This window comes from Suncus etruscus, chromosome 6 (genome assembly GCF_024139225.1).
Source record: "Suncus etruscus isolate mSunEtr1 chromosome 6, mSunEtr1.pri.cur, whole genome shotgun sequence".
NCBI lineage: Eukaryota > Metazoa > Chordata > Mammalia > Eulipotyphla > Soricidae > Suncus > Suncus etruscus.
The window spans coordinates 1,683,243-1,709,544 of NC_064853.1; the positions used below are offsets into that span (position 1 = coordinate 1,683,243).

General features: G+C 59.6%; 2 protein-coding genes across 4 annotated transcripts in view; both read right to left on the minus strand.

Moving 5' to 3' along the window:
* Positions 1–26,302, minus strand: part of MMEL1 (membrane metalloendopeptidase like 1) — a 188,468-nt gene that overhangs the window by 13,559 nt on the left and 148,607 nt on the right. For 2 of the 3 annotated variants that reach the window (XM_049775308.1, XM_049775306.1), the window contains 4 exons: positions 8,387–8,659; positions 1,442–1,519; positions 821–883; positions 54–215 (listed from right to left, as the gene is read on the minus strand). In XM_049775308.1, the coding sequence (XP_049631265.1) occupies positions 54–215; positions 821–883; positions 1,442–1,519; positions 8,387–8,540 (457 nt within the window). In that variant the 5' untranslated portion in view covers positions 8,541–8,659. Of the gene's footprint in view, positions 1–53; positions 216–820; positions 884–1,441; positions 1,520–8,386; positions 8,660–26,302 lie in introns of those variants that run through there. The other variant, XM_049775307.1, reaches the window with a different exon arrangement.
* Positions 11,448–24,857, minus strand: TTC34 (tetratricopeptide repeat domain 34). The gene is made up of 8 exons (XM_049775410.1): positions 23,971–24,857; positions 20,520–21,315; positions 18,092–18,317; positions 17,191–17,437; positions 16,305–16,471; positions 15,133–15,403; positions 14,208–14,422; positions 11,448–12,259 (listed from the first exon to the last, which is right to left on the minus strand). The coding sequence occupies exons 1-8, from the start codon at positions 24,731–24,733 to the stop codon at positions 11,732–11,734; spliced, it is 3,213 nt and encodes a 1,070-aa protein (XP_049631367.1). The 5' UTR covers positions 24,734–24,857; the 3' UTR covers positions 11,448–11,731.

Consider the following 26,302-nt stretch of genomic DNA (forward strand, 5'->3'; position numbering starts at 1 on the left):
CGGGCTCTGGGGGCTGCCTGGGGGTCCCTCCCGCTGCCAGGAGCGCCGGCCACCTTTGAGGATGATTTCCAGCTTGTCCCGGAGAATGTCGAACACGCTGTAGCGGGAGCTGGACTCGGGGATGACGTGGCGCCGCAGCCAGCCGCCACACGCGTACTGGTAGAAGTCGTCGCAGGGCTCCTGCGTCTGGTCCATGTTCTCCAGGATCCTGGCCGCTGCTCCCGGGGTGGGGTGGGCGGAGGGGGGGACCCTCGGTCAGGGTGACCCCACGCCGCTGGATGGACTGTCAGTCCCAGCTGGGCTCCCTCCTAGGGCTGCGACCTACTCGCCACCCTCCCCCGGACCCCTTTTTTCTCTGCACACCCTCCCTCAGTTCCTCTTCTGCAGATCTGTGAAGCTGGAGTCTAGGGGGAGCAGGGCACTGGGTGGGTTTGAAGGCGACCTGCGCCTGGAGCCTGTTCTTCAGCTGTGTCTTGGTTATAGGGAGGGGGGTCCCAGAGGGGGTGCTGCTTCCGATTGAATGGGGGTGATTTCTCCCAGCAATGTTGCCAACTGGATGCTCTGAAAGAGCCAGGCTGGAACCCCACCCAGGATGCCCCACTCCTATTGTGCTGTGGAAAGTGGGAGGGCCCCAAATTCGAGACCATGTGGTTAGGGATCAGCGTGTCTCCTTCTGTCCTGGCCTCCTCACACCAACCAGGTTGGTCTCATGCAGACAACCGCAGGGTCCCAAGGACGGGCCTTCCGAGGAGAGAAGGGGCCCAAGGTCGGGACTGTGGGATGAGTCTGGGGTGCACGAAGGGTGCGCAGAGGGGCTTACCTGCCAGCACACAGCCTGGGGTGGTGCAGACGTCTCCCAAATCATTCTTGGAGTCTTTGACAGCTGCGGGCAAGGAATGGGTGAGGTGGGTGAAGAAAGTGTGGGTGGGCTGGGTGCTGTGGGATAGGGCAGGGTGAAGGTGGGCGGGGCCATCTCGGGGTGAGGCTGGCTAGGTGTCATGGGATAGGGCGGGGCAAGGTGAGCTGGGCCCGGTAGGAGGTGGGTGCTAGGTTGAATGGCCTGTCCTCAACACCGCCTGCAGCCTAGGACCCGAGGGTAATTTGGGTCAGCTGGTGTCTACGCTGCGCTGGGTGTGAGCTCCATTTCTGCTTAGCCCTCTTAGGGAACCCTCTAATACCTCCTCCCCAGCTTCCTCCAAGGCCCCAGGACAGAGCAGGTCATTTTGTACTCCTGTCTGACCACCCGCCCAGCTCTCAGCCTGCCCTCTGCAGACAGCCCACCCAGATTTGTACCAGTGGGGACAGTGCACAGCACCCTGCATCTAACAAACTCGCAGGTTCCTGATACTGTCCTCCCTCTCTGTCGCCTGCCTCTGTCTGCTCCCCTGTAATCTCTCACCCCACCCCACTCAGACAGGTTGGGTCCGAGAGGACGCTCTACCTCTGGGTCTGCGCTTTCTCACGGTCCTCTCTTCCTGTGAAAAGGAAAGCCAGCTAGGAGAGAGGGTCGGCGGCTTCACTGGGGAGAAACACAGTGTGCTCAGCTCTGGGCTCCAGCGGCAGCCCTTCTGAGGTGCTGGAGCCCCCAGGCCAGCAGAGAGCCAGGGCAGGACCCCTTCCCCGGACCACCCTGCCGTTCTCTTCCATATTAGGATCCCCACAGCAGGGAGGAAGGCTCATGGGAGGCGACATGCTACAGCGTGCCAGCCTCCCCACTGTGTCTACTCAGCCAAAATCCCTGCTGGGTGGTCATAGACAGGGTACCCTGACTGGTAGGGGCAGTCGGCACTGGGCAAGGGCAAACATAATTCACCTCCTCCAGACTGTGGGCAGAGCAGGGATCTCGTTCATCCCAGCACAGGGACCACAGAGTCCCCATGCCAAGCCTGGGGTCCACTGGAAGGGGCAGAGGTGGGGATGCAGGAAACACATGACTCAACCCTGCCCATTGCTGGTACTCTCCCAGCATCTGTGCTCATAGGGCCACCCCAGCAGGAAAACCAGATGGATTGTCAGCCAGCTGCCAATGGATGGAATGACAGCTGTCAGATGGATTGACAATCATCTGGAATCAAGGGTCTGCTACGTCCCTCCAATTCCCCTGTGTGAGAAGGTAGTATAACACCGCTTCATCTGCAGGATTAGGGACGAGTCTCCCTGTTTGTTTAGCTCAGACCTGCTTCACCAGTGAACATCACACCTCAGGGACCCCGAGATCTGGCCAAAAGGAGGGGGTGGCCTGTGTTTTATCTGGTGCAGGAGGCCTGGTGGAGCTGGAGAAGCCCCTGAGCCCTTCCAGAAACCACTAGCAGCTGAGGAACTCTCAGGAACCAAGTTCCAGGGGGAGCATCTCGCTTTCAGCAGGGGGACAGAGCCCTTGACCAGCCCTTGCATGTCCCTGAGTATTGGGGTGTCTGGAGGCAGGAGTGTGCAGGAGAGAAAGGTGCAGACAGACATGTCCTTAATAGAAGCAGAATCATATGGTATCAAGAAGAAGCGGGGAAATTGACCAGGCAAGGCCACCAGTGAAGCTGCTGAAAGACCTCTGAGGACCAGCAGGCCCAGACCAGAGGTGGAAATACCTGCTGGTGAATGAAACCAGACCATTAATGGGGTGCAGACACAGAACCTCGAGGAGGAAAGAAATAGCCCTGTTGCACCGAGGCTCCTGGAGCTGAAGCCCAAGGATAGAGAACCGTGGAAAGAGGAAGCCTGAGGGCCAGGGTGGAGCTGGTGGTAAGCAGACTGGAGCACCAGGTCCTGCCCTGAGTTCCTCTAGCTCAGCAAGAACAGAGAAGAGTGATTGGAGGCCGGTGGGTCGGTGGCAGCGCTGTTTGTTCCAGAGATAACAGATATCCCCAGGGGACCAAGGCAACTCCCGAAATGATGAGAGGACAGAGAGAGTAAAGTGACCCAAAACAAGTGTCCTGTGCAAGTTCCTTTAGTTCAGCAAGGAACCGGGGGAACTTGGAGTGAACAAAGCTATACTATTTACAGCAGTTGGTGTAAACCTGACAGACACACAGGGGCCCCCTAAGTCCACACGGACATATGGAGCTACAGATCTCAAAACATCACTTAACATAAATGCAGATGGGCTCCCAGATTTGAAGGCAAGATTTGCAAATGTCACTTTTCTTTTTCCTTTTTGGCTTTGGAGTACACCCAGTGGTGCTCAGGGGTTCCTCCTGGCTCTGTGCTCAGAAATTGCTCCTGGCAGGCTTAGGGAACCATATGTGATGCTGGAATTCAAACCACTATTTCTCCGGGGTCAGCTGCGTGCAAAGCAAATGCACTACCAGTGTGCTATCACTCTGGTTCCCAAATGTTACTTTTCCCCACTAGATCTACAGAGAAAAAAAGAAAATCTTGGCCACCCCCAGGCAACATTCGGTAGCTGAGTCTAGTTTGAACAGAGAGGCAAAGGGCATCCGGACAACCACACAATGAGGAGGAAAGATGGAGCCTGGCGAGCCAGCCTGCTGGGTGTAGGGTAGCTCATCTTGCAATGAGCAGGGTAGCAGCCAACAAGATGCACACAGTGGTCTAGGCAGAACCCCAAGCCCGGAGTCAGACCCTTCAAGCATGGCGCGTGCTCTTTGGTCATGGGCAAAGCAAAGTAGTGGAGAAAGGACAGTTTTCCCCTGTGCAGTCCCGAGGGAACCATAGACATCTCCACACATCCTGACACCATCCACGAAAGTAAACTCAAAAGGGTCCCCCATCCCCACAATCTGCAAAGTGACAACACTTTCCGATGTGGCCTTGGGTTTGGTGATGACTAGTTTTGTTTGCTTTTGGTCACACACAGGGGCCATTCCGACCTGGTGCTCAGGAGCCGTGTCTCGAGAGGCCCAGGGCAGTGCTGGAGTCAGGGACCCCAAGCTCCGGTACGAAGAGGGTGCCCTTGGAGATTGCTCTAGCCCTGGTGGCAATGCTTAGAACACAACAGTGAGTTGCAGGCTCCCCAGAGGAAAAAAAAAAACATGGGTGTGGGTTTAATTACTTTGAAAAGCTCCTGCTCCGGAGAAGACTTATGAGGACAATCGAATGAACCACAAATTTCTGGGAGAAATTGTTGGAAAAAATGTGCATCTGAGAAAAACTTCTATTTCAGGGTTTGCTGATGATAAGAAAACAGGGACAGGGGGCCGGGCGGTGGCGCTGGAGGTAAGGTGCCTGCCTTGCCTGCACTAACCTAGGACGGACCGCGGTTCGATCCCCCGGCGTCCCATATGGTCCCCCAAGAAGCCAGGAGCAACTTCTGAGCGCATAGCCAGGAGTAACCCCTGAGCGTCACAGGGTGTGGCCCAAAAACCAAAAAAAAAAGAAAAAAAAAAAAAAGAAAACAGGGACAAAAGGGAAAATATATGGGGAAGGATTTTCATGCAGGCTGGCACGCTTGGATGAAAGATGGCGGTCAAAGGGTGACCTTGACATGGAGGACACTGTCCTAGAAGATGCTGGAGAGCCTCCCACCTGGCCTGTTTGTTCGAATCACCACAGAGCACTGCAGGTGGAGTCTGTGAACCCCTTCTGCCTGCACTCCAGGGTTGCCAACTGTTCGGGAGCTGTAGCTCTTGCTCTTGGGAGGTATCCCCAAGGCTCCTGCAGACTTTTTCTTTTTTTTTTTTCACTCCTGTCTTGTCTCATTATCCCAGAAACTTGGCAGCCCTTGGTCTCATTTCCCTGGTGAGAAAATGCACAGGCAGGGGACATGCCCTGGGCCTGGCACTCATGAGTGACTCAGGGACTTTCAGATCTTCTGGGCTGAGGAGAACAAAAAAGCAGGACCAAGACAGAAGAGAGAAGGGGTGTCTATGTCCTTGCTGGGCATCTTCTCCAGTGTGGTTCTGGGAAGCTAACCCCAAGAATAATCCGCAACAACCCCACCAACATGCTTCTCCACCAATGGAGAGTTTCTTTTTTTGTTTGTTTTTTGGGCCACAGCCAGTGACGCTCAGGTGTTATTTCTGGCTATGCGCTCAGAAATCGCTCTTGGCTTGGGTGAACACATGAAATACTGAGAGATTGAACCGTGGTCTGTCCTGGGTCAGCTGCATGCAAGGCAAATGTCCTGCCGCTTGCGCCACTGCTCCGGCCCCAGTTGGAGGTTTCTTTAGGAAGAGATTGGCTGCTTTTGGCATTGAAAACATGATTCTGGCCTTTCCTCAGTCATTGTCCTGAGCGTTGGAGGGGTTGCCTCCTCCTTGCCTCTCAGGTAAGAAGTGGGTGGAAAATAGCGATGGGCCCTCAGGTATCACCCTTCGGTGCCAGGGCAACTGGAGCTGAGAAGTTTTATTTCATGATCCCAGCAGGTGATCCCAAGTGCCTGATGGAAACGAAGGGGTGCCAGAGGGTGGCAGGAGACGGTGTGTGCAAGTTACTACCACTTCTGCCAGCCTTATACAGCTGCACCTAAGCAATATAGAGGCAGGTGAGTGAGAGGTGGGTGCTCATGGCCCCTCCTGGACTCCCCTTGGGCTGGGTCATGTGATGCTGCCGCTTCCCTCGGGGTTTACCTTGGCCCACAGAGTGAGGCCACTGTGACCCTAGTGTGTCAAACACAACAAGCATCTGGAGGGCGAAATGAGAGGAAGGCAGAGAGGAGGGGTGCGTGCAGGGTGCCGGTCTGTTTGTGGTTAACCCTGGATCGATCTGGGCACTGCAAGTGGTCTCGGAGCCCCCGGAGGAGAGGACAGTGAGCACAGTGGGGGACGGAGAAGGGGGGACGCTGAGAGTGGGTGTCTCTCCTGCACAATCCTGGCAACAGATGGTGCCAACATTCTGCTATCCAGAGAAGGCGACTCAGACAAAGTGAAAGAGGGACATGACTAAGACCAGTTTTGCTTGGACAACACCAGGGGAGGTATGGGGTGAAGGGTGGTGGTAAGCGGGGGTGGGGGGCAAGAAGATGCGTCTCCCATGAGGAGGGGGTGCTGGAGTGATAGCACAGCGGCAGAGCATTTGCCTTGCACACAGGGACCCAGACAGACGATGGTTTTAATCCCGGCATCTCATATGGTCCCCTGAGACTGCCAGGAGCGATTTCTGAGCACAGAGCCAGGAGGAACCCCTAAGCATCACTGGGTGTGGCCCCAAACCAAACAAACAAAAACATGAGGGGCGGGCCGGAGAGAGAGCGGCGTTTGCCTTGCAAGCAGCCGATCCAGGACCAAAAGTGGTTGGTTCGAATCCCAGTGTCCCATATGGTCCCCCGTGCCTGCCAGGAGCTATTTCTGAGCAGACAGCCAGGAGTAACCCCTAAACACCGCCGGGTGTGGCCCAAAAACAAAAACAAAAAACAAAAAAAACGGGGCTGGAGAGATAGCATGGAGGTAAAGCGTTTGCCTTTCATGCAAGAGGTCATCGGTTCGAATCCCAGCATCCCATATGGTCCCCTGTGCCTGCCAGGAGCAATTTCTGAGCATGGAGCCAGGAGTAACCCCTGAGCACTGCCGGGTGTGACCCAAAAACCACAAAAAAAAAAAAAAAAAAAAAACATGAGGGGGAGGGGCCTAGGAGGGGGCAGGACCAGGGAGGCGGGGACCAAAGTGAGAAGTGGGGGCTGAGCTGGGACCATGAACTGGGTGGTGAGATCTCTGTTCTCTGGATGTCCCTCTGGCAGCAGAGACCGTGCCATTGGTGTGGCCAAGGCGGTTAGTGTGGCCCATCACACACATGTTGTCTGTAGAAGGCCCTTAAGTGCTGCCTTCACACACTTTCCTTACCTACCACTGAATAGTGGGAAAGACAGAAAAATATCCAGACCATGGGGTCCGGGAGAGGCCTGGTATCACCCATCTGTGTCTGCCCCACTGTCCTGAAGTCACAGGCTTGTGCCCCTGGATATTTATTGTCTGGGTCCTGCTTTGCCCGAACTCCAAACTCAACACAGACCCACATTCATAGCACACGAACAATTTCTGATTTCAGAGCCGCAAAGCTCCAAAACCGTAAAGGAAACAGTGGCATCTCCGCATCAGAATTGGGAAGGATTCCAAAAAAAAGAAAAAGGAATCAAGGCCGGAGAGATAGCATGGAGGTAGGGCATTTGCTTTGCATGCAGAAGGATGTTGGTTCAAATCCCAGCATCCCATATGGTCCCCTGAACCTGCCAGGAGCGATTTCTTTTTTTTTTTTTTTTTTTTTTGGTTTTTGGGCCACACCCGTTTGACGCTCAGGGGTTACTCCTGGCTATGTGCTCAGAAATCGCCCCTGGCTTGGGGGGACCATATGGGACGCCGGGGGATCGAACCGCGGTCCGTTCCTTGGTAGCGCTTACAAGGCAGACACCTTATCTCCAGCGCCACCTTCCCGGGCCCCAGGAGCGATTTCTGAGCATAGAGCCAGGAGTAACCCCTGAGAGCTGCCGGGTGTGACCTCCCCAAACAAAACAAAACAAAAAGAAGAATTGGGAAGGATTCGGGGTGACTCGTGGACGGAAGGACCCTTCATGCCAAAGTGCTAGCGTTGGAAACGGCATCTGGACTCAGGACTCAGGTCTGACCAGCTGAGTCCTGTTTGGGGGCAGGCGGGGGTAGGCCAGGTGACAGGTCCAGGGTCTGGTGGGTGGTCAGCAGAGCTGGGCATGCAGGATCCCTGTTGGGGTGTGTATGGCACCCCCAGAAATGTGGGTCCCTACAGGTAGGTGAGGTCTGCAGCCTGAAGCCCAGAGCAGAGCGGTTCCTGAGTAGCTGGGTTCTTGGGTTGTGGGGGAGTCTGGGGGACCAGGGGGGCGGGAGGCTCTAAGGGGCTCTGTGGGGCTGAGCGTTGGGAAGCCTGCCAGGTAGTGCCTCTCCCCTAGACTGCCCCCTCTAGAGCAAGCAGCACTGGCATAAGGTCAGGCTGGCAGAGCTGCCCGGGGTGTGTGTGCCCCCACCCTGGGTGGCTGGACTGATAGTTTGACCTCCAAGGGGTCCGAGCATCCAAGAAACATTCTAGCAGCAAAGGCTGTGTAGTGCCGGCAGGGGAGCTGGTGTGAGCCGAGACCCTGCCAAGCCTGCAGTGCCCAGCTGGTGCCAGAGAGTGCCCCCTTACCCGGTGTCTGACCTCGGCGGGTCAAGGGCTGCGGGCACCTCCCCAACCCTCCCGTTCAGGGGCACTGTTTGAGCCCTTGCTGGGAGCGACCCTGGGGATGGAAGAGTGAAAGATCCATGGGGCTGGATCTGCTGCTGGTGGTGGGAGGATCCCTGCGGGAGCACGGACTGGAGGGACCCCCCCCTCCCAGGAGCCCATGCTTGTCCCAAGCTGGCCGGCAGGTCGGACCCTGCAGGGCAGAGCAGAGCAGAGCAGAAGCCGCTGCAGCACCGCCTGCCGTCCTCCCGCCAGTGCCCGTGCCCGTGCCGTGCCCGGAGCCCGCCGCAGCCGGCCGGCCCGCACTCACCTCTGCCCTGGGCGTGCATCAGGCCCAGGGCCAGCAGCGCGCCCGCCGCCAGCAGCAGCAGCAGCACGATCGCCGCCTCCAGCAGGCCCCGGCGCTTCTGCCCCCAGCGGCGGGCCAGCTCCAGCGTCCCCTCGGGACTCTCCGGCTCCCGCATCACAGGCGCTGCACGGGAAGGCGCTCGGCTGGGCCGCCCGGGGCGCGCTCTGGAGCAGCCGGGCCGGGGCGGGGTGCTCGGCCCCTCTCCCCATCGCAGACCCGGGCAGCCCTGGCCGGGTTGGGGTGCCCTGCGACGGCCGCTCCGGGCTCAGGCTCGCAGGGGGTGGGGCCCCACCCACCCCAACCGACCCGTTGTGAGTGAGCCTGCCCAGAAGGGCCCGGCCTGGTCAGGGGTCCGAGGCTGCCCTGCAGCTGCCCTCCCCGGGGCCCTGCCCTCCTCCCTCTCGACGTGCGTCCGAGCACATACATGACCATGCATGCACCTGCCGTGTGCGTGGTGCCCCGTGTGCAGTAGACTCAGGTACACGTGTTAACACACGCTGTGGATGTGCCAGTATGGATATGTTTGTGTAATGTGTGTGTGGCCCCCTGTGCAGTGTGTGCACACACGGGGTTCATGTATCTGGGGCCTGTGAGCTTCTTCTGAGGGTTTCCGGACTCCAGCTCCACCCTCACACTTGCTTGATACCAGAGCCCTGGCCTGAGCTCGGAGGACCCAGAGGAGGGACAGGCAGGACGGGACGCCCAGAAGGGGAGGAGGTTGCGAGCCCAGAGGGGCCAGCTGGACAGTGCTCCTTGGGCAGCTCTGTGGGGCTCAAGCTGCATGTGCCCTACTCTTGGGGACCCCACAGACGCCTCACCTGGGATCCCCCACCGCTGGGAGCACAGCCCCTCCCCAGCCTCCTGCCCCAGACCCTCTGCTCCCCCCAGTGCTCCTGCTGGGCTGCCATCCCTCTGTCCCTTGTCCTCCTGGCAACCGGCTCATCCTGCACCGCTCCCACAGTGGGGGACCTTCAGCACCCCGGGATGGATGTCGCACATGCCTGTCCCAGACAGGAGGCCCAGAGGGTTGCTGGAAGAGCAGCTGGGCCGGACTCACCTGGCTGCTCAGTGGCCTTGGTGTAGCTCTGTGGGCTGGGCAGGGCCACAGAGCCGGGGGTGGCCAGACCCAGAGGCCCCAACTTCCGACTTCCGGTTCCATTGTGATGCAGGCAGAGGGTTCCCATGCTCCTGCTCAGTCTGGGGGTTCCGTCAGGCCTGGTGGGGAGGGGCATTGATCTGGGAGCAGCTCCCCCCACTTGTCCCCCATATCTAAAGCCAGCCTGGGGCCTGGGGATGACTGGATTGGCCACACTCTCCTGGGTCAAGTTGCTGGTTGAAGGTGGACTGGGGTTCTTGCCGGGGAAGGGGTGCAAGGAGGAGGAGGAGGAGGAAGAAGGAGAGAGGAAGTAAAGAAATAAAAGAAAAAGAAGAGAGAAGAAGGAAGAAAGAAGAGGAAGAAAAAGAAAGAAGAAAGAAGGAAGAAAAGAAAGATGAGGAAGAAGAAAGAAGAAGAAAGAAAAAAGGAGGAGGAGGAAAAGGCGAGGGAGGAAAAGGAAGAGGAGGAGGAGGAAGAGTTGTTCAGACTGATGACTGTGTGGCCAGGTGTCCCCACCCCTTCCACTCTTCCTCTTGGTCTTTGTCACTCCAGGCTGGCTCAGACCCTAGTCCCCAGTGGTGGCCGGAAATGGGGAGGACAGCGTCTGGGGACGGGAGTGGGGGGGATGGCTTCTTGCTTGGTTGGTTCTGGCCTGGTTCTGCTTGTTAAGAAGTCCATCGGAGAATGTAGCAGCCTTGGGACCCTCCAGAGACCCATGCTGGGCCCTTTAAAGATCCACTTTCTTGGACCAAAGCCATAGCACAAAGTTAGGACGTTTGCCTTGCAAGCAGCTGACCCAGGACAGACAAGGGTTCGATCTCCGGCATCCCATATGGTTCCTGGGACCTACCAGGAGCGATTTCTGAGCACAGAGCCAGGAGTAACCCCTGAGCGCTGCTGGTTGTGGCCCCAAAACAAACAAATAAAGATCCACTTTTTAATTTCCCTGGACCCCTGGAGGGCAGTGGGGGGGCCCTGATCCCAGGTTCCAGCTGAGCAGGGGGTGAGGGGGAGGGACCCTCAGACACCAGAAAGCTGCCTGGAGCTGTCTTGCCTGACTTGTTTATTTTTAGCCCTTGTGAGGGGTTATTAGAGTTCCACATTTTTTCCTGCAAGGATCACGCCCTGTTCCTCCAGGCTTTGCTTCTTCATCCTCCAATCCTGGGCCCACATTCCCTGCTGAGTCCCAGGGGCCTGGCTGGTTGTGTAGCCGCCCTCCTGATAGTCACTTGCGTGTTTCCCTCATTTTATGCACTTCCAAGTCTGATCTCTGGGGCCCAACTGTCACACAGCCCCGGAGACTGATCATGGATTTTTTTTTTTTTTCCGCGATGTGAATCACTTTGCACATCACGGGAGGGTGCAAGCTTGACCTGTCTGTCACCCCCGGGGAGAGACTGCAGTCTGGGTCCCTAGAGCGTATGTGGGGTCACAGCTAGCATGGGAACATCCTGACATGGGTGGGTGGCAGGGGGCCAGGTTGCTAGAGGGTCTGCACAGAGCAGGCTTGGGGCTTCACCTTCTACAAGATCTTCCCCACACTGGGGGAGAAGGAGTGCTCAGCCCTGGAGGAGAGCCCTGAAGACAAGCCTGGCTTCTGTGCCTTCTCCTCCTCTTCCAGGGTGCTGATAGTTTTCAGGGCAGAGCTGGGGAATGCAGGAGCAATGCCCAGAGCTCCTCACTGCCTTGTCCCTTCCTCGTGTATGGGGGGTGGTCATCTGTGACTGCAGCCCCAGTTCCTAGCATCTCTGCAGTTGTTGCTGAGCTCACAGTGCCCAGCTGGATAGATGGGTTGGAGGTGCTGGTGAGGCCCTTCTGCAGCGCATTGGCAGATCCCAAGAGGGAGAGATGGGGTTCAGGGGGCCTGGCCATGTGTTTCCATCTTTGTCGCTGATGAAGGCAATGCCCTCCAGTGGCGAGAGGAAGCTCCTGCTACAGTGCACTGTGGGGGATGCTGGGCTGTCCAGGGCAGAGGCAGGACCCTTGTTTCTGGGCGAAGGGGGCACCCTGGCACATCGCTGTTGTGAGCCCTCAAGCTCAAGGGGCTAGTCCCAGCTAGGAAAGCAGGTCCCAAGGCTGTGGGCATCTTGGCTAGTGGGCCTCCAGGGCGAGTGGTGTGACTCCATCCATGATATGCAGGTCCCCAAGGCCAGGGGGTGTCTGAGATTGGCCCCCATGTGAGCTCTCGAGGCACGGTCAGGATGAGGCGGTCAGTGGAGCCGACAGCCCGAGGTCGCCTCCCTCCGCACCCTGGCTCTCAGGCCTTTGAGGCTGGGGTGCGTGGGGTCCACAGCTAGGCCGCCCTCTGTCGCTGCCCAGGCCTCTGCCAAACGCTGCTCCTCCAGGCACTGCTGTCCCCAGTTTAGCAGCAGGCGGGTGGTGGTGGCCCTGCCTGGCCGCTCCCCCAGGCTGTTCTGGGCCTCCAGGGGCGCCAGCTGCAGGGCCTGGCAGAAAGCCCCCGCGGCCCCCACCTCGTCCCGCAGGCCAAGCAGCACACGCCCCTGGTTGCAGAAGTCTTCAGCCCGTGTGGAGGTGTCTCCGGCTCGGGAACCTTCTTGGAGCACCAGGTCCAGGTCCCCAAGTGCTCGGTCAAAGTCTTGCAGCTCTGCCAGGCAGGCGGCTCGGAGACGCAGGTGCCCGGCTTGGGCCCCACTGGCCAGCACCGCGAGAGAGCAGTGGCTCAGTGCTCGTCCAGGCTGGCCGGACTGCAGCAGGCTGCCAGCTTCCTGTACTGCGGCCTACAGAGGACACAGGGACAGGGTGGATTCAGCTGGGGAGGTCGGGCCTGGAGTGATCTGCGCCCTCCTAGATCAGCCCTGTGCCCCTTCCTGTCCAGGGCATCCCGGAGTAGTGGCCCCCATCCCAAGCCTGGTCCCAGCTCTGAGTTGTTTGACTCTGGGACAACACAGTGCCAGGGTCGGGTGTCTAGGCTCTTTGGCCTTATTGAGGGGTGTCTAGGCTTGCTATGGAGTTTTGGGGCTTGTTAAGGGTCTCTGGGCTTATTGAGGGGTCACTGGGGTTGAGGGGTCCTGGGTTTATTGCAGGGTCACTGGGCTTATTGAGGGGTCCTTGGAATTATTTAGGGGTCTCTAGGCTTATTATGGAGACTCGGGGCTTATTAGGAGGTCTCTGGAATTATGGAGGGGTCCTGGACTTATTATGGGGTCTCGGCTTATTGCGGGGGCTCTGGGCTTATTTTGGGGTCCCTGGACTTATTGAGGGGTCCCTGGGCTTATTGAGGGGTCCTGAGTTCATTGCGAGGTCTCTGGGCTTATTTTGAGATCTCTGGATTTATTGAAGGGCCCCTGGGCTTACTGAGGGGTCCTTGAAATTGTTTAGGGTTCTCTAGGCTTATTGTAGAGTCTTGAATTATTGAGGGTCCTGGACTATTGAGGTATCCCTGAGCTTATTGAGGGGTCCCTGAGATTGTTTAGGGGTCTCTAGGCTTATCGCGGGGTCTCTGGACTTACTGAGGGGTCCCTGGGTTTATTGAGGGGTCACTGGGATTGAGGGGTCCTGGGTTCACTGCGAGGTCTCTGGGCTTATTTTGGGGTCTCTGAGCATGGTCAGAGCACTGTGGCTCTTCACCCCCCACCGCCCAGCTATAACAGGCCTCGCTGGGAGGACCCCAGGACCCGACAGGGACCGTTGATAGCCTGGGGCCCGCGTCTACCGACTGCGCATGCGCTAGGGGCGGGACCAACGCCGGAAACGGGGAGCGATCACTTCCGGCTCTCCGGCCCGCCCGCGTTGCCGGGCAACCGTCCAGTATGGCGCGGGTTCGCGGCCCGGCCGGTCGTCGTGCGTGATCCCGCCGAGCACTGTGGACCGATGACTCTCCCAGTCCTTCGGAGGGACGCGGGAATCCCTGCTCCTTCCCCTCCGAGGGACCCCGAGACCCAGCCCCATTTCTTCCTAGAAACATGGGGTCCCCACCCAGGCCCCCCACCCCGCCCTAGGAACCCAGAGACCCCATCCGGTGCCCCCCACTAGGAGCTTGGAGACCCGCCCCAGCTTCATTCCCAAGGGCACTGCCCGTGCCCCTTCCTTGCACTTCCAGACCCTCTTCCCCTGCCCACTGAGCCCATCTAGCAGCCAGTTTTCCGGGCATCCCTGCCCCCTGGCATTGGCCACGCCTTGGCTGTGGGTCGCCAGCAGTGCCATGTGCGTGCCCCCTTGTGCCCCCACACGCTGAGGTCTTGCTGTCCCTTTTGCCCCTGACTGTCCCCAGCCACCGCTGGGGATGGTGGTGGAGTTGCTGATCAGCCCAGTGGCCGTGCCAGCGCCCTCTGCCCACTGTAGGACCCTTCTGTAGCCAGGTGGGCAGGGGCCTTCTGACTCCGAGGAGGGCTTGCCTGCTGCCCTCCATCTCAACACTCCAAATGAGCCAGGAGTGGCTGCATATTGGGGCTTAAGATGTTCCTCTGGGTTGCCATGGGATCTCTCCCAGACACTTCCCCCCACTGGAGCCTCCTGTCCCCACTCACCCTAGGTGATCTGTCCCCCTTACTCAAACCTCAGACCCTCCTGGCCCTCTACCTCTCAAGACCGTGGGGCTCCCACCCCCTGCATGTCTCCACATGCCTCCTGCCTCACTTGCTGAAACTGGGTGCCAGCCATGGAGTGGAGCTGCTCTGTGCCCCGGCTGGCACGTCATGCCAGAAGGGACTGTGTCCCGGGCCACACCTGGGCAAGGCTCTGCTTCTCCTCTGTGCTCAGGAGCCTCAGCAGGAAGCCCAGGTCGCCGGGGTCAGTCTCCGCCAGGCACTGCAGGTCCCTCGCGGCGGCCTCCACGTCTCCCTTCTTGAGTTGGAGCAGACCGCGTCGGGCCCGGGCCGCCTCTGATGGTGGGCAAGGGTGCAGGGCCGCCTGCAGGTGGGCACCAGCCTCCTCGTAGCTGCCTGGTAGGGTTAGGGGTGCATAGTGAGGGAGGGGCTGGAGGTAGGTAGGAGTGCAAGCATGCACGCGGCTCTCCTTGCTGAGCATTGTCGGGGGACTTGCTGATGGGGTCCCCGGCTGGGGTCCTCACAGCTGGTGAGGGGTGTCCCCTTTCAAAGGGTTCAGCAAAGCTAGGGCGCAGTACCAGACCCCTGTGTTCCAGACACACCCTCCTGAGGGGCTGGTCTTCAGCTATGTGGGAATTCAGCACCCCACTTTCTGGATAGAGACACATCCCCTAAAGACCTGATTGGTCTTCAGCTATGGAAAGCTCAGCGGCCAGTCCCTGGACAGAGCCACGCCCTGGACACGCCCACCGAGGATGCACAGAGCTCCCCCCACCCTCCAGGGTAAAAATGCACCCTGGTCTGCCTTGCTGGGGCTAGCCTAGGACGGACCCTCTGGTGTCCCATATAATTCCCCAAGCCAGGAGAGATTTCTGAGCGCATAGTCAGGAGTAACTCCTGAGTGTCACCAGGTGTGGCCCAAAAACCAAAAACCAAAACAAACAAACAAAACACCACCCTGGGAAGGACCTGGCATCAAGCAGCAAGTCCCCCCCAGAAAAGCACATGGGGCTTCTGTAAGACCCACCTCTGCCCTGTGTCTTCCTCCCCGTGACAGCCCAGGGCCCTGGGGTGGACGCAGCAATGCGGGATACCGGCTCACATACCCGAGGCGGTGAGCACGTCCACCAGGAGAATGTGGCCGCTGCATCGTGTGCTGTCCAGGGCGATCAATGCCTCCCCTGCAGCCTGGAGGCCGTGGAGGTCATCGGGGCTGAGCGGGGTGCCTGGGGCCTGCCCTTGGTACAGGAGGGCACGGCAGCAGGAGGAGAGGGTCTGCGTGAGGAGGGCCTGGGCCGCCGGCTTCAAGGAGCGGAGCTCAGGCACTGTGGCCCGCTGGTCCAACTTCAGGGCACAGAGGATGTCGTCCACCGCCTCCTGGGGGGCAGGACGTGGGGCTGGGCCTGCTGGGGTCACCCCATCCGTGGCTGGAGGGGGTCTGCAAAGTGGGGCCACCTGGCTGGCCAAATGGGGTCTAGCTCATGAGTCTGGGGCTGAGGGGTGGTCTGGTGGGTTTCCCGGAGCCCAGGAAACGGCCCCTGGTGAAGAGGTTCTGCGGTGGTGGGCACCAAGCATAGTAGGGAGGAGCACTAAGACCCAGGAGGAGAAGCAAAGTGGGGAACAGGGGGCCAAGGAGATGTTGCTTCAGGAGACGTGGACATGTGGATGACCATCTGTCTCACACAGGGCGAATAATATGGGAGTCTCCAAACGCCCTTCCCAGGATTGGATTTTTTATGGTTGGTTTTCCAGGTGTGTGAATTTGTAAGTGTACAAGAGTGAGTTTTGTTATTGTTATTGTTGTTTTTGGGCCACACACGGCAGTGCTCAAGGGTTTCTCCTGGTTCTGAGTTCAGAAATCACTCCTGGCTGGCTCCGGCGGGGACAGGGGCCATATAGGATGCCAGAAATCAAACACGGTCTGTCCCGGTTTGACTACATGCAAGGCAAATGCCCTATAACTATGCTATCACTCTGTCCCCAAGAGTGTGAGGTTGAAAGAGCCCAGGTGTGTGAATGTGTGTGTGGTGTGTGTGTAGTGAGTGCATGAATCAGAGTGTGATGACGGGTGTGTGTGTGTGTGTGTCTGTCTGTGTGGTGTAACTGGGCTTGAGTGTGTGTCTCTATGAGTGTGTCGAGTAGTGTAACTTGGTATGTGTATCTGTGTGTGATTACAGACTCAGAAAATGGTTATGACCGCAGGGCCGGTTCTGTGTCTCCGGTGTCAGGAAGCTGCATCTACCTGGTCTGTAGACACCTGTACCCCCCAGGGCCGTACCTGCTGCTGGCCTAGCCCCAGGTGCAGGACCCCGCGGCCACACAAGGCCGCCACACTCCCTGGCTCGGCCCGAAGCGCAGAGTTGAAGTCCAGCAGTGCTGTCTTCCTCTGGCCCAGGAGTGCGTAGCAGTGGGCACGGGCCAGGAGGCTCTCGCTGACCTGAGTCCCTGTGGGGCCAGGTGGGGGGTTGGCAGCTGGAGGGGGGCAACCGAGAAGGGCCTCGCTCTGGGGATGCCTAGGGCGGGGATGCCAGCCATGCCAAGGCCCTTGTAGGGTTCAGGACACATGGGGTGGCTGATGCAGGTCGGGGAGAGATCCTGGGGCACGGAGAGAACCCCAACCAGTAGGAGGGCCGTGTCTGGGGGTGCTGGGGCTGTGAGAGGCAGAGTGGGCACATTCGGAACCTCCCTGAATTCCCCAGCTCTCTCCTGTCCTTGGGGCATGGGGACAGCACCTTGCTCTGGGGTGCACTTGGCACATCACCCCATCCCCCAGGTTTCTTGAGCACCCTGAGGCACAGTGAGCGGCCAGCTGAGTTCTCTGGATGCTCGAACCCGGGGCCCATGACTCCGGAGGGAAGTACTGAGATCTTCCTGCCCTTTGGCTGCTGCCTGTTAGAATAGCGCCACCTGCTGGGCTGGGCCGGGCCGGGCCGGAGGACTCTGGTCCTTGGAGCCAGGCTAAGGGCTCTGCCTGACACAGGGGTGTTGGCTGGTATATGGGCACTGCTCAGCTCAGGGTGACCTGTCTGGCCCTCCCAGGACCCAGCAGGCTCAGGGCTGGGCCCAGAAATCCCTCAGCGAGTGGCCAGGGGCTCCGGTTCAGCCACATGCACCAGGGCACCGCCCAGAGGGTCCCACGGAGGGAGGCTCAGGGTGCTGCGTACCTTGTGGGGCCTGGGCGTCGTGGGGCGGCGGGCAGCTCCCGCCAGCGGCGAAGATGGCCAGGGACAGGTAGGCCACCGCCTCCCGGAGGCGAGTCTGCTCCTGAGTCGCGCCAGGCGGTGCCCGCAGGGTGGCGAGAGCCCGCGCGTGGCAGTGACTCTGCAGCAGCTGCCGGTCCTCGAGACGGAAGACGTCCAGGGTGGGCCGCAGGCAGGCCGTGCGCCCCGACTGCACCAGCTTCTTCACGAGCTGTGGGCAGAGCTCAATGCCTGGCTGTGGCTGGGGGGCTCCCAGGAGAGGGTATAGTGGAGCAGAGCAAGGGGCAGTGTGGTAGACATGGGGCCCTGCCTCCTCCCACAGACGGGCCCCGGGAGAGTCCAGCACTGCCACATCCCAGCCATGCCATCCAGAACCGTGGTGCTTGGACTCGGTTCCAGAAGAGCTGCTCGGTGTCCACCCCTCTTACCCAGTGCCAGTGTAGTGAGACCACCATGGTGAGACCATACCCGGCGGCGCTCAGGGCTTACTCCTGGCCCTGCACTCAGAAATTGCCGCTGGCAGGTTCAGGGGGATTATATGAGATGCCAGGAACTGAACCCGGATCTGTTCTTGGTTGGCCGCATGCAAGGCAAACGCCCTACTGCTGTGCTATCACTCTGGCCCCGAGAACTTGCTTTGACCCATGCTCCAGGCAGGCCCTCCGATACCCAGGGAGATGGATGGGTGTAGCTTCCTCGGCTCCACTGCTCCCCAGGGCATGCCATTGAACCCCAGCAGCAGCCCACACATGCAAATACATACATGTACACAAATCAGGAGGGATACAGCTTCCAGCACCACATATATGCACACACTTACGCACACATATACATGCCCACACAACAGCCCCGGGGCCAGTCTCACCTGGTGGGCGTCGTAGCTGAAGCCCCTCCTCAGCTGGAGCAGGGCCAACCGGGCCAGCACGGGTGCTGCCAGGGGCCGGCGAGCCTGGGCCAGCAGAAGGGCCTTATGGGCCTCCTCTAGGCGGCCCAGGCCATACAATGCATCGGCCACCAGCAGCCGTGATCCCTCGTCCTCCACGTCCAGCTCTAGCAGCAGCGAGGCCAGCTCGAGCACGCCCTGGGCATCCCTGCAGGCGGCACACGCCACGGTACCCACCGCCCACGGCCCGGCCCATTCCCAAACAACCCCCGATAGCAGGGTTCTCTGTGTCCCATGGGGGGGGGGACACTGTGAAGCTGGAGCCAGGCCAGAAGATTCCCACCCACATGGTCTCTGCCTGGGGCCTGAAGGCTGGCAGGGGCTGAGCCATGGGCACAGCTACAGAGTGGCCGGACACAAGTGCTCGTGCATATGTGATTGTATGTTGGTACTAGCTGGATTTTACTTGGCTTCCCCCTACTCTTGGGGTGAGCTTTGTTTCCCAATAAAGACGGCCTGGAAAGCCCGGAAGGGAAGCTGCCATCTTGGCTGGTGGTTCCACCTGGTAAAGCAGCTGGCTTGTGGGTGCACAGCTGGCGGTGTGGGTTCCTGGCCTGTTTTTTTTTTTTTCTTTCCCCAACCGTGTGTGGATTATTTCCTGCGTCGGAATTGCTGCCAACTCGCGTGTCCTAAGAACAAAGACCTCCATCCACCATCCAAGGTCATCCTAAGGGCTGTTTTGCAACATTGTCCTACACGAATTAGGGACACGGGAACCTTGCGCCCTCGCTGAGGACTCTGGAACACTCAACCTACGATTTCACAGCTGTTTATGAGTGTACGTGTGTTTATGCTTCTGTGTGCATATGTGACTGTGTGTGTGTATCTGTGCTTGTGTGTACATGTATATATGTCTGTGCAAATATACTTGTGAATGTGCAACTGTGCAGTGTATGAATGTGTGCCTGTGTGTGTGTGTGTGGAGAGGTTATGTGGTTATGTCGAGTGTGCATAGATGTGGCCCTGTGGGTGTGACTGTACGTGGATGTGGTTCGCGTGTGACTACGTGCATGCCTGTGTGACTGTGTTTCCCTCTATCACACCCAGCCTAGCACCCGGCTTTGCCCAAACCCTTAGCAGAGGCAGGGGAGGACAGACTCAGCAGGGTGGGTAAAGACCGTGCAACATTAACTTCAGGCCTGGGTGTGGGCTGACGAGGACCCCAGAGAGGACATCCTGCCCTGACCCCTGACTCTCTCTGTGCTCAGGACGTGGAGCCTTTGCACACCTGTCATCGGAGTGGGAACTGAGAAGTGGAGACACCACACCAGCGGGGAAGGGATAGGACAATGGGGAAACAGAGCAGCCACGGCGCCCCCATCTCTGGGCTGGAGCCAGGGTTGCAAAGGGCCCCTGAGTCCAGGCTTCTTTCTTTTTCTTTCTCTTCCTTCCTTTCTCCCTCCCTCCCTCCCTCCCTCCCTCCCTCCCTCCCTCCCTCCCTCCCTCCCTCCCTCCCTCCCTCCCTCCTTCCCTCCTTCCCTCCTTCCTTCCTTTCTTTCTTTTTCTTTCTTTCTCTTTCTTTCTTTCTCTTTCTTTCTTTCTTTCTTTCTTTCTTTCTTTCTTTCTTTCTTTCTTTCTTTCTTTCTTTCTTTCTTTCTCTCTCTCTCTCTCTCTTTTTCTTTCTTTCTTTCTTTCTTTCTTTCTTTCTTTCTTTCTTTCTTTCTTTCTTTCTTTCTTTCTTTCTTTCTTTCTTTCCTTCCTTCCTTCCTTCCTTCCTTCCTTCCTTCCTTCCTTCCTTCCTTCCTTCCTTCCTTCCTTCCTTCCTTCCTTCCTTCCTTCCTTCCTTCCTTCCTTCCTTCCTTCCTTCCTTCCTTCCTTCCTTCCTTCCTTCCTTCCTTCCTTCCTTTCTTTCTTTCTTTCTTTCTTTCTGTTACATCCGGCAGCGCTCAGGGGTTATTCCTGGCTCCACGCTCAGAAATCGCTCCTGGCAGGCTCGGGGGACCATATGGGATGCTGGGATTTGAACCAATGACCTTCTGCATGAAAGGCAAATGCCTTACCTCCATGCTCTCTCTCCGCCCCTCTTTTTTTCTTTTTTTCTTTCTTTCTTTTTTTTTTTTTTTTTGATTTTTGGGTCATACCCGCTAGCGCTCAGGGGTTACTCCTGGCTCTGAGCTCAGAAATCTCTCCTGACAGGCACGGGGGATCATATGGGATGCCGGGATTCGAACAACTGTCCCTCCTGGGTCAGCTAGTGCAAAGCAAATGCCCTGCCGCTGTACTATCTATCTCTCCGGCCCCGAGTCCAGACTTTCAGAGCGAGCAGAGTCGCTCTGGGCTCGGGCGGTGGGGCGCGGGTGCAGGCCACTTGCGGGCTCTGGGCACTGGGGGCCCGGAGGGCCTGGCTTACCCTTCCTGGGCATCTGGGCTCCGGCACCCCGCGGGCGGCGCTCTCCGCAGCATGGCCCGGGCCTCCTCCCGCAGCACCGTCAGGAGCAGCCCCCGCTGGTTCCAGGGCACCAGCGCCTTGGCCGCGAGCAGCGTGGCGTCGGGCAGCAGGCGGCAGGCGGTGACATAGTCCAGCGTGCCCAGGAAGGCGCGTCCGTCCAGCACGCGCAGCAGCCCGCGGCCGCACAGGGCGCGCACGCAGCCGCCGGGGTGCGGAAGGCCCTGGGCCACCACCGCCTGGAAGTCCTCGCGGGCGCGCCCCGTGTCCCCGGCGTGGAGCGCGCAGAAGCCCCGCAGCGCCAGCAGGCCCGCGCGCTCCCCCGCCGGGCCGCCGCCCCTCCCGGGCCGCAGCAGCCGCTCGCACCAGGCCCGCGCGCCCGCCGGGTCCCCGCCCAGCAGCAGGCACTCGGCCAGCCGGGCGCCCAGGGCCGGCCGCGAGGCGCGCGGGGCCAGGCGCAGCAGGACGCGCAGCGCGCGGGCCACGGGCGCCAGCACCTCCCGGCCCGAGTCCCGGCGCAGCTCGGGGCGCCGCCGCACCGCCTCCTGGAAGCGCGAGAAGCCCGCGGCCGCCGCGTCCTCGGCCAGCGCCCGCAGGCGCTCCCGGTCCCCCGCCGACAGCAGCGTCTCCAGCTGCCGCCGCGCGCCCGCCGGGCTCTCCCTGAAGGCCCAGTGCAGGTCCCCGAGGGTGTCCTGCGCCCCGCGGTCCAGGAGGAAAGTGGCAGCCGCGCGGGTGACCAGCAGGGCGGCCAGACGCTCCCCTGGGGAGGACACGGGCCTGGTCAGTCCACCGGGACCCCCCACTCTCCCGGGGCCGTTTCCCGGGGCCCCCACCTGGCTGCCCGGCCCCTCTCTCCTCCGAGCACTGCTCAGGAGCACAGCTGCCCCTCGCTCGGGCCTGGAGCTGGGACACCTTCCGGGCTGCCTCGTGTGGGCACGGGCCGTTTCTGCCATGTGCTCGAGGACAGTGGCCCCACTCAGGGTCACCCTGGGGTTCTGGGGTGGAGCAGCCAAGAGTGGGCAGGGGTATCAGAGACCCTCCCAGGGCTGGTGGCACCCTCCTCCCGACCCCTGGGAACTCCCCCCAGGGTCTGTCTCCTTTCCCCACCGCACCATCGCCCTCTACTATTCTGTCCCTGTCCCTCTTCGCCAACCCCTCCTCCCCCACTGCGATACTTCTCCCTCTTCGTGGGTCCCTCCACCCCTCAATTCTCTTTCTTGTCCCTCCTCCCCAGCCCTCCTCTCCCTCACTGCCTCTCCCTCTTCATGGGTTCCTCCTCCCTCCTCAGTTCCCTTCCCTGTCCCTCCTTCCCCCATTATCCCTCCTCCCTATCCTTCCCAGTCCCTCTCCCCCCCATGCTTCCCTCCACCCATGGGTCCCCCCTCCCCACCTCCATCAATGTCCTGGGCCTACCTATGGGCCCGGGGTGAATGCACCCCTTCCCCAAGGCCGTGCAGCTAGTCCACCAGCGTTCCAGAAGATTCTGTCTCACTCCCGGTGAGCCCACATCCCCACTTGTGCTCTTTTAGTGTCCTGTTAAGTTTGTTCCTAAAATGCCTTTCGAGAAGGTTCTCTGAGTTCCCTGCGTTGGGATCACTCTAACTTTGCTTTTTTTCGGGGCCAGAGACGTAGCACAGTGGCTGGGCATTTACCTTGCACACAGCTGATCCTGGACTGAAGGGGGTTCGAATCGCGGTGTCCCATATGGTCCCCCAAGTCAGGACCGGTTTCTGATCACAGAGCCAGGAGTAACCCCTGAGTGTTACTGGGTGTGGTCCAAAAAATCAAATCAAATCAAACCCAACCAAACCAAAACAAAAAACTTTGCGTCTTCCTCCTTAGGTGACACTTTTTCTTGGTTTTTGGGCTGTATCTGGTGGCACTCAAGAATCATTCCTGGCAGGCTCAGGGGACCCTATGGGGTGCCGGGGATGGGGCTCAAACTCCGGTCAACTGCATGCAAGCAAATGCCCTCCCCGATGTGCTTTGGCTCAGCCCAGCCACTGTAGTCTGTCTTCCTTCATCTTTCCTCTGCATCTGGGAAGGTTGGGGGAGACCCCTTGTCCTTTCCTGTTTTCTCAGGGGCTATGCCCAGTGATACCGGGCTGAGGAGCTGCTCCTGGTACTCAGGGATGCTGCAAGTTTCTAGAAGGTTCTGCCCAGCATCAGAGCTCTGCCTTGGGGTCTTTCCTGAGAGCAGCACACTTAGCATTTGGTCCCCTGATGGAACTCTGTGTGAGCTCTGAAGTCAGTGCTCGGTGAAAGGTCCTGGCTCCCTGCACCCACTGTGGGCACCCAGCACCCTACATTTTCTTACACTCCCAAGCCCCTGTGACCCTGTGTGGCTGCAATGTGAGAAGGCAGGGACTAAGGTCTGAGATCAGGGGTCAGAATGTTGTACCCACACCCATCCTCCCTCCTGCCTCCTCCTCTCTCCTCATCCTCCCTCTTCCTCCTTTCCACTCCCTCCTTCCTCCCTTCTCCTTTCCTCTCCCTCTCTCCATACTCCGTTCTCCCCTTTAGCTCCTCCTTCTCCCTTCTCCTCCTCTCTCCTCCCTCCTTCCCTCCCTTACCCCTCCTCGCTCCTCTTTTCTCCTCTCTCCTCCATCCTTCTTTCCCCTTCCTCACCCCTACTCCCATCTCCCCTCCCCTCCTCCTCCCTCCTCTCTTCTCCTCCTTTCCTCTCTCTCCCTCCCTTCCCTCTCCTACACTTCTACCTCCTCCTTTATCCCCCACTCAACTCTTCCTCCCCTCCCTCACTCCCACTACCCTCCCTCTGCCTCCTTCCCTTGCACACAGCAGCCAGAAGAGACTCTGAGGGGGTTGTTCAGGGTTCCCCTTCCCCTCGCTGGCTGGCTCTGAGGGGCAGACACGGAGGTGTCCACAGACACTGCCCTCAGCTGCCTCATGCCCTCCTGCTGCTAGCCACCCCTTTGCCTGGAGGCGCGGATAACTCACATCCTTTCTCTCTCACCTGCCTGTCCACAGACCCTCTGTCCACTGCCTGTCCACAGACCCTCTCTCTCCACCCACATGCCTCCTTTCTCTCTCTCTTTTTTTTTTTTTTTGGTCACACCCAGCAGCGCTCAGGGGTTACTTCTGGCCTCTCTGCTCAGAAATTGCTCCTGGCAGGCTCGGGGGACCATATGGGATGCCGGGATTCGAACCACCGGCCTTCTGCATACAAGGCAAACGCTTTACCTCCATACTATCTCTCCGGCCCCATGCCTCCTCTTTTAAGCAGCCCACCAAGACTACCTTATTCCCCTAGGTGCTTGCTAAGTGCAGGGCCATATCGTCACCGTGGGGCCCCTGTGGGCACCTGCCCTGCAGGGCTTGTCTGTCACCAGGAGAGGAGCCGCTAGCTAGGACCACCCTGCGGTCTCTCCACTGCCTGGACTATCCTCTCTCCTACCTCGGGGCCCGCCGCCTGTCTGCTGGGGCTCCAGGGCACGGCCACAAGCCTCTTGGCAGGCTTCGAACCTGCCTGCATGGAGCAGGGCTTCAGGGGACAGGGCTTCGCTCCAGCGGCCTGTGTCGTCCAAGGCGGCCAGCAGCCTCTGGCAGTGGGTGCTGTCTGTGGCCTCAGGGTGTTCTAAGAGGTGCTCATGGAGGGCATGGAAAAGTAGCGGCAGGTGGGGCTGCTGGTGGGTGCGGATGAAGCCCAAGACCCGGTCGCCACTGACCGCGAAGGCCTGCAGGTAGTCGGCCAGGCCTGTCGCCCGACGGGTCCCCGACAGCAGCCGGGCCAGGGCGCGGGTGAGCTGCAACTCCAGGCGGAGTGGGCAGCCGGCATCCAGCAGGGCACTGCAGCGCCCTTCGGCGTCCGCCACCTGCCCGCGTGCCAGCAGCATGACCAGGCCATGCAGGGCGGCGGCTGGGTGCTCCGGGCACAGGCTGGCAAGGAAGGCGGAGGCCTGGGCTCCTGTCAGCGACACCACGGCCATGTCGTCCCAGTGCACCGCAGGGATGGGGCTCAGCCCGCGGCTCCAGGCCTCGAGCACCCCCAGCACGGCCGCCCCCTGGTCCTCGGGCAGAGCCTGGACGTGACCCACAGCCGACGGGGCATGGCAGCTGAAGGCAGCCAGGAAGAAGGCGGTGGCCAGCGGGGGCTCGGCCCGGGCCAGGTGACGGTCCCCTTCAAGGCACAGGCAGGCGCCGAGCTCCTGGGCCAGCATCACTGTGGAGGACGAGGTGGGAGCTTAAGCCCCACACAGGGCCAGTGTGGCCAGAGCACAGCCGGCCTGAGGTCCTGTGGGGGTATGGCAGGGCTCCCCAGAAGAGGGGACCCAGGCACTTGGGAACTGGGGAGACTGGGGCCACAGACGTGGTTCTTTTTCTTTTTTCTTTTCTTTTTTTTTTTTTTTGGTTTTTGGGCCACACCTGGTGGCGGTCAGGGGTTACTCCTGGCTCTATGCTCAGAAATCGCTCCTGGAGGGGGCTGGAGAGATAGCATGGAGGGAGGGAGGGCTTTTGCCTTGCATGCAGAAGGACGGTAGTTCAAATTCTGGCATCCCATATGGTCCCCCGAGTCTGCTGGGGTGATTCCTGAGTGTAGAGCCAGGAGTAACCCCTGAGCACTGCCGGGTGTGACCCAAAGACCAAACCCCTCCCAAAAAAGAAATCACTCCTTGGCAGGCTTGGGAGACCATATGGGATGCTGGAATTCGAGCCACCATTCTTCCTAAATTGGCTGCGAGCAAGACAAATGCCCTACCACTGTGCTATCTCTCCAGCACCAGACTATCTAGCCCATCTAGCCTCCAGCCTGTGTGGTACCTTTGACCCTTGCAGAGGTGACCAGGAAGCTGAGAGGGGGTGTCTAGGTCAGAACCACACACCTGCCCTCTCCTGGATCAGAACCACCCGCCTGTTCTCTCCCAGATCAGGACGCCCCAGCCCAGTCACCTCCATATCCCGTCCCAGGCTGGCCTTGCTCACCTCGGTGGACCCCTACTCTGGCAGGGGCTGCCGGCCTGGCGGGTCTGTGGGTTCGCTGGGCTTTGGGGGAGCCTCAGCTGCCTTTCTGGTCGGGTCTGTCTCCCAGGAGAGCGTCAACACGGGGTCTCTCCCCAGCGCCCCCAGGTGGCCGGCATGCCTTAGGACAGGTGGAAGCACTGTGGGGTGCAGAGGGCAGATGGGAGGGTGCTGAGCTGAGGGAGCGTCCCTGCAGGGGTGTGAGGGGTTTGGGGAGATGTGGGGGCTACAGAATCCAGCCCTGGGTGCCTTCTGAAGCTCCTTCTGAGGCACTGGGCTCCGGGGGGTGTTCCTTATTTATTTATTTATTTTGATTTTTTGGGCCACACCCAGTGACTCTAAGAGGTTCCTCCTGGCTCTACTCTCAGAAATCGCTCCTGGCAGGCCTCAGGGACCATAGGGGATGCTGGGGATTGAACCCCGGTTCTTCCTGGGTCAGCAGCAAACGCCCTACCAAGGTGCTACCACCTTGACCCCTCCAGGGGCTATTTTAGGGGAACCCAGGGAGTCCCTGTCACTGGACCTTGACAGCCTGCAAATGCCGCCCATGTGGGCCCCGGGCCTCTGCCCTCCCTGGACACTGAGAGGGTCAAGCCCCCCCTAGCTGCAGTGACGGAGGCCGTAAGTTTCTGGGGTAAGCCTAACCCATATGTGGGTTCCTGGGAGCCCATTTCTGGGGGACATGGAGAGTGGGGATCTGTGTTCCCACTAGCCAGGCTTGCTGGGGAGTCGGGTGGGGCAGGTGTTGACCCAGCTTAGAGCACTGGGAC

Coding starts and splice junctions, on each gene's coding strand:
- TTC34 (XM_049775410.1), bottom strand. CDS start 24,733: ATGCTGGCCCAGGAGCTCGGCGCCTGCCTGTGCCTTGAAGGGGACCGT. Junction 21,316..23,970: donor GACAGGCGGCGGGCCCCGAG/GTAGGAGAGAGG, acceptor TGTCCTCCCCAG/GGGAGCGTCTGGCCGCCCTG. Junction 18,318..20,519: donor AGCCCAGATGCCCAGGAAGG/GTAAGCCAGGCC, acceptor TGCCGCCTGCAG/GGATGCCCAGGGCGTGCTCG.